At 52.2% G+C, this 9,488-nt stretch overlaps 1 protein-coding gene across 5 annotated transcripts; it reads right to left on the bottom strand.

Annotated features, from left to right (window-relative positions):
* Positions 1 to 5: 5 nt before the first annotated feature.
* On the bottom strand, positions 6 to 9,222 carry MCRS1 (microspherule protein 1). Of its 5 annotated transcripts, XM_039882115.1 has the most exons (16): positions 9,069 to 9,176; positions 8,196 to 8,268; positions 7,744 to 7,863; positions 7,092 to 7,230; positions 6,569 to 6,707; positions 5,806 to 5,964; positions 5,545 to 5,654; positions 4,554 to 4,662; positions 4,125 to 4,263; positions 1,992 to 2,067; positions 1,648 to 1,676; positions 1,437 to 1,529; positions 1,161 to 1,243; positions 905 to 1,043; positions 530 to 673; positions 6 to 452 (listed from the first exon to the last, which is right to left on the bottom strand). In XM_039882115.1, the coding sequence occupies exons 3-16, from the start codon at positions 7,751 to 7,753 to the stop codon at positions 343 to 345; spliced, it is 1,479 nt and encodes a 492-aa protein (XP_039738049.1). In that variant the 5' UTR covers positions 7,754 to 7,863; positions 8,196 to 8,268; positions 9,069 to 9,176; the 3' UTR covers positions 6 to 342. The 5 variants fall into 5 exon arrangements, with proteins under 5 accessions (XP_039738049.1, XP_039738048.1, XP_039738051.1 ...); XM_039882114.1 differs by lacking the exon at positions 8,196 to 8,268 and having other exon boundaries at positions 9,069 to 9,222; XM_039882117.1 differs by lacking the exon at positions 8,196 to 8,268 and having other exon boundaries at positions 905 to 992; positions 9,069 to 9,222.
* Positions 9,223 to 9,488: the final 266 nt, after the last annotated feature.

Genomic DNA, 9,488 nt, shown 5'->3' with positions numbered 1-9,488 from the left:
GAAACTACTTTGGAACGCAGTGCTTTTTATTTACAAAAGAAAATAAAAGTCTGAAGCTAATCAGCTGGAGACACAAAAAGTAGGGATCTGGGGAAAGAGAGGAAGGTGGTCTGCAGAGAGAACGGGAGGGGCTCTGGCTCTAAAGAAGCTGCATGGTCCCAGCCTCTAGGGGCTTCCTGAGGGCCAGCCCAGCCCCGCTACAGAAGCTCTGATCAATGGGCCATCAGTGGGTCTCCTGCTGCTCACTCTGGTTTTTCCAGGAGCTTGAGTCCCAGCTCCAGGAAGCTGGAATGGCAGAGGAAACTAAGGCCAGGGAGAGCCCATGGGTTCTGCTACCACTCCTCACTGTGGCATGATCTTGGCAGCCTCCGCCCGGATAAGGGCAATGAGGTCCTGGTTAATAAGGAAGACGAATCGCAGGCTGGCAATCTGTGGGTGGGACAGAAGAGTGGCTGAAGATAGAGATGGGACTGGGGATGAGGCCCACATACTGGCTCCCTACGCCCTGGGTCTCATTGTGGCCTCTCACCTCCCTCCCAGCTCACCTCCACCACGGAGTTGTTGCTGAGGCGCCATTTGGAGCCACAAAGCACGGGCCTTCCATCGATGTAGATGGGCCGCCGGCCCTCATTGGCAATGAAGAAATCACCATTGTTCTTCAGTTTGATGACACCTATGGGAAGAGAGAGGAAAAGGGGATAATGGGATGGAGGAAGGCCAGAAAAGAGCCCAAAGGCCTCATATACTCTCTCTGCTTCCTGGGGAAGGGCTAGAAGGTACCCCTGAAATGCAAGCTCATCAGCCCCAGCTGGTCCTTGAGAGTTCCCATGGAGACTAAGCCCCAGGGCTGGATGGGGCAGCAAAAGGCCAGGAGGAACAGCCTTTCATGCCTTCTTGTTGGTACCTTGCTTCCGGGAGATCTTCCAGGCTGGACCCTCTAGAGACAGGTCCACGTCAATCTGGTTATCCTTGGTTGCTCTGCCCAGGGTGATCTGGGGGAATGGAGTAGGTGAGGGCTGGAACCTAAGGACTAGGGGAAGAGTCTGCATAGGCCAGGGAAAGATGAGAAATCAGGCACCAGACATACAGCAGAGAGGACTGACAGACGAGGGAAACCTAGGAAGGGGAGGTGGGGTTGGGATGGGCTGGGCCTGCCTTACCTCTCGTGAGCGCATCAGGTACCGCACCATGCGACCCCGTAGCACTGCCAGCGTCTGGTTGTCAAAGTCCGGAGAGCTCATGCCTGGGGGAGGAGCAGTTCATGTGGGGAAGAGCCCACCCTTAGGGCTGCAGGGTAGAAGGGAGGGGGAGCCAGCACAAGGTCTAATGAGGGAAAGGAGTCAGGACTAGGAAAGGAGGGTGCACCCAGCCAGGCAACCACAAAGGCTCAGGGTGGGGGTTGAAGCATGCCCCTCATGGTCCTCTGGCCTCCTCACCTGTGATGCTATCTACTAGCACCTGCCACTTATGCAGTTCCTGTTCCAGCTGCCGAATCTCTCGCTTCTGGCGCCGGTCAGCCACTGTCAGCTCTGGGGTGAAGTGGGGTGGTAAGGAGGGACACTCTAAGGTCACCAGCACCTTGTACTGGTCCTCTCTGTTCCAGCAAGAGCTTCTACCCCCTCACTGACCTCACCAAGGCACACTCACCATGTTCCAGGACCTCATCTCGCATATCCCTGGGGGCAAGAAGAGACAAGATGGCTGAGGTTCTGCTTCTAGCTCACTTGCTATCACCATCAGGTGTTCCTCTGCTTACTAGGGTCTCCTCTTGCCTCCTTCCCAGGAGTGGGAATGTATGTGGGGGGTAAGGTACTCTGGGGGCAGGGGGAGCTCAGGAGGGAGACTAGGTGCCATTAGCTACCACTGGAACTTGAGGCTGAGACTAGGCTGGGCTCTGTTCCCTGCAGCAGGAGATGTAAGGCTAGGTGGCCCAGCAGCTCTGCCCCTAGGAGACACTCAGCTCTGCACTCTGCCTATGGCCCGTCACTCACTTGAGCTTACTGTCATCAATCAGGTCCTCTGCATCGGAGAAATTCAGCACTTGGTCCCCCTTGGGTAGCGGCTGCACTGAACAAAGGATGGAGGGAGGGTCAGCACCCATGTTCCTACTCAACCTCAAGTTGCTGAGCAGACCACTTAATTAAGGGGACAAACTGTAAAGAATGAGCCCACGGCATCAGTTTTGTGCTGAAGTGAACAAAAGTTAATCCAATACAAGTAATGGAGGTAGTTCTAGAAAGGACAATCAAGATTGCCCTTTCATGTGGGCTTTTTGGTGTGCAAAGGGTTCTCACTCACACAGCTCTGAAGTAGGAAAGGCACTGCCATTAGCTCTATTTTACAGATGAGGAAACAGACACAGGAGGGAGGATCCAACTCTGTGACTCTAGTTTATGACAGAGCTCTGTCTTCCAGATTCTAAACCTAAAGAGCAAAAACTTCGCATGCTCCTGAACATTTTCTGCTGCACTCAGTGAAGGGCTGAGAGGCACATGCCAGTCTGCTTCTATGTAGAAAGGATGTGTCAAAGGTAGCTGCTCTGCCTTATGCCACTGTTTTTCAAACTGTGGGTCATAATGTGTTAATGGGTCATGAAATTAGTTTCATTTTTCCAAAAAATGCGATAAAAATAAGATAATTAAGAGTCCATCAGCTATGTTCAGGATACATATTGTTTCATGTTTTTTTTGGGGTCAAAATGTAAAAGAGATTGGGGCCTTCAAAATCTGACAACTTCTGCCTTAAGACCAGCTATTCCCAGGACTGCAGTGTCTGCTCAGTAGCAGCTCCCACTAGTTAGTGGTCATGAAATTGTCAGTTGAGGAGTCTGACAACACCTGAAGTGCCAAATGTTCCTTCCACCACTGCCCCCACCTCCTTAGGTCAGACTATGTGTGAAAGAGGGTTTACGGCAGTCACTCCCACTAAGCCCCTCCTCTACCACAGTTGCCTGAAATTCCACCAGTCTAATAGTCAACTGACTTGACAGCTAGGCAGTGTACACCCCCTGTCCCTAGGGACTCCTTCTTAGCTCTAAATAGCAAAGGAAAAATCAAATACTCACATAAGATGACTCTTGAAGAGAAAAATTAAACTTTTAAGTTAACGAGTTTACACAAAATAATTCTCAAAATAATGATGAAGGAGCTAGCTATAGCAGCAAAAATAAACTTTATCCAGTGTCTGTTCTCGCTGTGGGATTTCATCAATATCTGAGCATGAGGAAGCAGTAGATATGGAAGCTGCAGGAATAAGCTGAACTGTGTGCTGGGCACTAAATTCAGAGATCCTCAGGAAAAAAAGATGGAGCTCCTCCAATTAAAATTTCCTAAAATCCTCTTGCAGGAGTATCTTTTAATAACCAGAGCTGGAGGACCAAGTTAATAAGATAAAGAGCATGGATGAAGCTTGCTTTTCAGAACAGTGTGAACAATGATGTAGAAGGCAACGGGCAATAATAATGTTTAGGAAGTAAGAGCAGTACTATGTAAATATGACCCTGAATCCCAAATCTACCTTGAAGTCTCTTCCAGTTTAATCAGACTGCTTTCCTGATCTGTCACTAAGAGAGTGAGAGTTTTGTTGATGAGGGAGATGAAGCAGGAAGAATTCTGGCTTGGTTGGGAAAGGAGAAAGAGAATGGACTGGGTGTGAAGTCCCAGTGGGAAGTTCTGAATGGCCTGAAGGCAGCCTGACAGCATGAACTGTTGGTGGGAGAAGTGGCAGTGAGAGGAAGGTGGAGATAAAGAAGGGCAGAAAAACTTAGAGAAAGTCTCTTTGGTGGGAAACAGGGAAGGGTAAACAGTGCAGAGGCTGTTCACATTTTGCTCGTTTGCAAGTTATTCATGAAGACTGTATTAATAAATTACTTATGTAATGATAAAATAGGTCAGAAAATCCAAAAACAAAAACAAAACAAAAACAACAGAAGTGATAGAAAACTGCCAGGATTTCTATCATTTCAGCTACTTTCCCTCCCTCTAGAAAGAAGAGGTTTTTGCTCCAAAGACAGGTGAACAAGACACTGGGGGCCACTGAGGGAGTTGTTACAGAGCATTTGAGGGCAGCTGTGCCCGGATCACATCATATTCACACACCCACACCCAGCTTCTGAAGCCAGTTACCTGTCTGGTCCTCCAGCAGGTAATACTGCTTCATGAGCTGCCAGTGGGCCTGAAGAGCCTTGGCAGTACGTGCCAGGTAAAAGGCATCGGGGTGTCTATGCAGCAGGTCTTGGAAGGTCTCCAAGGTGGGCTGGCTGGTCTGGAGGGCAAGAAGCATGTTCTAAGAGCCTGGGTTTTCTCACTCCTGCCTCTGCCTTACCACCCCATCCCCTGCCTGTACCCACCAGGAGCTGAAGGAAGGGACAGCTATGACTGCCCAGAGAGCCAGGCTTGGCCCTTCCTGAGGATCCTGTCACAAGGGCCCTTGCAGATGTGTGTGTATCTGCACAGGCATGTTTTCAGGTGGTAGGGACTCCCCACAGCAGTTTTCCAGGTAGTCCAGCTCTCACCCTGCCCAGTTCCCTCAATCTTATCAGCCCTTGACCTTACCGATCCCACTTTGCTCAGCAGCTGTTCCTCAGCCTTGCTAAATAGGGCCTTGCTCTGGATGGCAGCAATGGCCTCTGGGTGCAGCTGCCTCATGGCCTGGCAGGCCAACCTGGGCAAGGAAGAGACACGTCAGGGCGGAGCTGAAGGGAGGTTCTCAAGAAATCTGGGGTTCCTAATTCCCCTAAAGTCTACAGGTCTTTGAGATGCAAGACAAGAGGCCAGGCCCTCAACAGGAAGAGCCCGAGGCTTAGCATGGTACCTGTGGCCTCATGGGTTTGTCAAAAGCAAGAACAGGCAACTCAGGAAACTGAAGTTCCTGTGTTCAACCCTGTGAAGAGACTCAAAGGCAGTCCTCTAGATGCTAGTCCTGAGGGAAGTCCTGTGACTCCCTCCCCAAGTGTGTGGCCAAAGCTGCCACCCATTAGCCACTCCCTAGCATCCCCTTTTTCCCAAGCTAAGCCCTGCCCAGTTTCTGGTGTATCAGGGCCATGGCCACAGCTTAAGCAGCTGTGGAGTGGAAGACAGGCGTTAAACTTCCAACCAAATTTGGAAGATATTAAATAAAGTGACTGAGAAGAAAAAGTGTATGGTGCATGTGCACACGGGTTTATTTGGAACTCAAGCTGTTGAAGCTAGAAGTAATTACGGGAAGTCAGTGAGGAAAGGTTCAGAAGTGATCGGCCCAAAACCGCAATATACTCAGTGGCGGAATCAGGGCTCCTGGCATGCATTTAGGTTTTTTCCCCCCTATGCTTCCTCGGCATCCAGATCCCCTCGCTTCTGGCATCAAGCCAGGACTGGCAGGGTTGACAGCAGGAAGCAACTTCCCTCTGAAGCCCTGCAGGTCTTGGTATCATCATAGAGGATGCAAGGTACCAGGAGTCCTGCCTCTGAGGCCCCCTCCTTGGGCCCTTATACAATTCTCTGTTCCAGGAGCCAAATTCTGGTATTCCCCAGTACTTCCCCCACAGCTGGAGCCAGCTTCACTCACTTGGAGATGACAGGATCGTAGAGCAGGGCGTACCAGCGCTCCTGGACTTCCCGAAGGGTGAAGCGGCAGCTGAACTTCACACCCAGGTGGACAGATGTCAGGTCGTTGGTCTGCAGTGCCCCAGGGAAATTTGCTTCAGCCTCAGAGCTGGAAAGAACCCGTCCCTTGCCACCCAGAGGACACTGAGGGGCTAGTTGGGGGGCTGGGAACTAGAGGCTGAGGGAAGGAGGGAGACACAAAAACTATAGTGGGAAGCACTACCTGCAACACAGCATTGATGAGCAGGAGGTCATCTGCAGGCTTCCAGCGGCCCAGGTCCTTGGTCACCTGAAGTGGCTGTTTGCTCTTCTTTACACGTTTGGTGAGTCCAGGGGCTGGGGCTGGGCTGGGTGGCACAGGAGTGCTGGGGGCCTTGGATACCTGGGCAGAAGACCAAAACGCAGTGAGCTCAAAGCCAGCATCAGGGCAGCTGGGGCTTTGGGCCTAGAGATTTATGTACTGAGTGGCAGCCCCATCCCACCCAACAATAAGTAGCACAGGCAGGGAGCTCAGCTTTCTAACACCCGCCCACCTAAAGCACTTCTACATAGTCCTTGACCATATAGGGTCTTCTCTTTGCTGGTGGCACCCCCAACCCCAGAGTGGAGGGTGGGTGGAGAGGATACCAGGAAAACACTCTTGCTGGTACAGTGTCTGGGGCTAGAGCTATGCCACCTGGGGGTTATTTTTACACCCGGCAATGCTGGGAACAGGCTGTCTGCTCCCAGAATAGATGCACACTCTATGCCTCCCACACAGAATGTGATACAGGATGCACTGACAGGGTGGGGGTGCAGCAAGAAAAGAGGAGTAGAGAGAGATGGGCTCCCAGGAGAGAAGCATCTGAGGTTGAGGCTGGGGCAGTCTGGTCCTCTCATAAGCCTCCTCTGCAAGACTCTTGCCAGCTGGCAAAGGTTGTAGGGAAACACAGAATCTGGCACTGGACCCCATCCTCCCCCACCCCTTCCATCTCCCAATCTCTCACCTTCTTCTTCTCACTGGAGGAAGGTTCACTCCCAGAACAGCGCCCTGGTTCCACCCCGCTGGCCCCCTTTGCTCGGGTAGAGGACTTAGCCAAGCTGCTCTCTACCAGCTCATCATCAAACTTCTTCCTCTTGATGAACCTGTGTAGAGTCCTACTCAGTGAGCAAACCTTGCCCCCTCCCCAGCACCCACTCACACATATCTGGCATCCAGAACAGACCAGGTTCCCAGCAGGGTGCTAACTGCTCTGGCTCTGTAGATGGGGCATGGAAATATTATGCCCCATCCCTCTAAGATAACATGATATTTAACCACAAAGACTTCAAGTTAAAGACCTAAGATCTCCCTACTTTGCTCTCAGTCAAGGATTTAGTAAGGACAGAAAATGAACAAGGCTCTGCCAACCCTTAGGCCCCGCCAACCCTTAGGCCCCTAAGGGTCTCAAGTAGTCATTCTCAACAGGGGTGAAGGCATGCAGCACCTAATGCCCCTGCCCAGTCCCTGGCCATCCAAACCCTTATTACCTGGAAGAGCTTCTCCGTTTAGGAATGGTACCCAAGGCCTGTGAGGAGGCCCGCTTCTGCCCTGCCAGCGACTCCTCATCTTCTGAGCGGCTGGCAGTGCCTGATGCCATCAGGGATGAATCTAGCAACCCTTGAGAATCTAGGAAAAAAGAAGTGGTAAACTCGGGCCTCCTAATTGCCTAGCAGAGCCCTGAGCTTCTGCTCATGGGTCCCATTCTCAGCAGCCCCCTTACTCTGGCAGCCTTCCCGGCCCCTCCCTTTCTTCCTTGACACTTGAGGTTTTAAAGTGGGAGTTCCGTGGCCATCCAGATTCCATCTGGGCTCAGACCTGGCCCAGACCTTCTATGCTGGGCAGTCCTCCAGGTGCCACCTGTCATGTGCAGCACATGGTGCTCAGGTCAGACTGGTGATGCTGACACACCGGGCTCTGGGCATAACTGCTCCCTCTGCCATCAAAATGCAGCCATGCCAAAGAGCAGCAGCTCAACAGCAAGTCAGTCAATTGTGGCCTCTGCCGAGAGGTACATGGGTGGTGCTGGCCCAGGGGGAGGTGGCAATGCCCAGCCAAAGACACATGTGCCAGGTGTGGGGTAGAATCAGCAGATGCTTTGTGCCCAAATGTTTGGGGAGCTGGCCCGGCCTCATATACTACCTTTGTCCATCCTCTTACAGTCCCAAAGCCACTGGCTCCAAACCACAGGGCTAGGAGGAAGGGTCCCACAGGCTCATCCAAGGATTCTGACCAGATGAGCTTAGAGGCTGAGAGGAGATTCTGCAAAGGAGAAATGAGGCTCCCTGAAGCTCAGGATTCCAACTGGCCAGCCTCACCTCCTATACTGCAATAGGGGCCCGAGGGTCCCATAAGCTGAAGAAGACACAAGGAGAAGACACAAGCCTCTGTTCTGTCAATATGACCCTGATAAACCAGTAATAGGCTTTTGGAGGTCACTGACATCTTCGAGAATACGATAAAAGCTATGGGCTCCAGATAAATGTACAAACATATACTATTTAAGGATTCACGAACTCCACTAATTATATTCATAGCCCCTAGGTTAAGGGCCTTGATATAAACTAGCAGAAAACAAGGGATTCTTGGCTCACTTTTTCTTTTCGTCATCTGATCACTAAGCTCAACAGCAGCACCACTTTCCTTCTTCTGAGCGGCTGGCAGTGCCTGAGGCCAAAGAAGGGAAGAGGACAGAATTCCAACTAGCCTATCTCTCTTTTTTTTCCATTTGCATCTTTAACTGAAGATTTAGTGGGTGGTACCTCATGCAAACTAAAATACATGGTTTGAGAACTGCCCGAATATAAACCGCCAGGGGAGGAGGGGGTGCTCCTAAACTCCTGAGAACTCAGATACTAGCGACTTTAGGGGGCGCGCCACTTTTGGGTACCGCCCCCCTGCCCAGGGCGGCTCTTCGCGTTGCGGTCCGACCCTTTCCCCAGGTGTATTCGTCGCGCCGCCCCACAGAATACAACTGGAAATCTTGACGCCTGGGGAGAGGGAGAAGGGCCCCGATTCCAAGGGCAGACTTGAGGCTGGGTCTGAGCCCCCTTCCTTCCTTGACCTTCCCTCCCCTCTCGCTCGAGTGCACACCCAAGGTGGGAGATTAGTTTCAGGGGTTCGGGATAGCAGTGGTGATGAAGTAAGACCGCAACTCAAAAGCAAAGCACCGAGTGAAACCCGATGATCCCGCAGCCTTCGTTTAAGCCCCTCATGCCTGGGGAGGGGAGACCAACTCTCTGTGCAAATCTCACGCCACATTCAGCATGACACCTTGCGCATGCGTAACATCTCGGACCAGATTCTGGCCCGGTCCGGCCCACGCATGCGCAGAATTTCGGGGCGCTACCGGGGCGGGGCCCCAAACCCTGAGGGGGGGGGGAGGTCGTCCCCGGAGGCACTCTGAGAAATTCCATTTGACCCCCAACTCCGCTCAGAACCCGCAGATGCGAATCGCGAGGTCTCACCATTCCTAGGCTGCCAGCTCCAACAGTTTCTCCGTGGCGACGGCAGCTGCCGCAGGGCCAAAGCCAGCTTCCGTGAGGTACGTCTAGTTCCGGGTCTACGAACTAGAGGCTACACAATCCCTTCCGGTTTGTCCGGAAACGTGGGTAAAGGGGGCGTGGCCATGGCTACGAAGTTGTTATTTTCCTGACAGCCTAAATTAAAGGTTTCCCCTATTGGGACAACATAGGGGAAATCTTTGATTACTGTCAAAGATTACAGTCTCTAGAGAGGTTACCGGGTTGTGGGGAGCGATTAAAGGGAGGGGCGAGACTTGGGTCGGGATAGACTGAGAGGCGAGGCCGTGGGGCGAGGTGGGACGACGCTGGGCGGGGCGGGCTGGAAGGTGGGCCCAGGACGCGGACTGGATTTCGGCTTCCGAA

The sequence above is a fragment of the Pteropus medius genome, unplaced genomic scaffold (assembly GCF_902729225.1).
Source record: "Pteropus medius unplaced genomic scaffold, Ma_sr-lr_union100, whole genome shotgun sequence".
NCBI lineage: Eukaryota > Metazoa > Chordata > Mammalia > Chiroptera > Pteropodidae > Pteropus > Pteropus medius.
This window is presented reverse-complemented; position numbering and strand designations above follow the sequence as displayed.

Excerpts from the sequence above, each read along its gene's own strand:
- MCRS1 (XM_039882114.1), bottom strand. Across the intron at positions 4,663-5,544 it reads TACGATCCTGTCATCTCCAA|GTTGGCCTGCCAGGCCATGA; the intron begins GTGAGTGAAGCT and ends TTCCTTGCCCAG. Across the intron at positions 1,044-1,160 it reads ACCTGATGCGCTCACGAGAG|ACTCTTCCCCTAGTCCTTAG; the intron begins GTAAGGCAGGCC and ends TGGCCTATGCAG.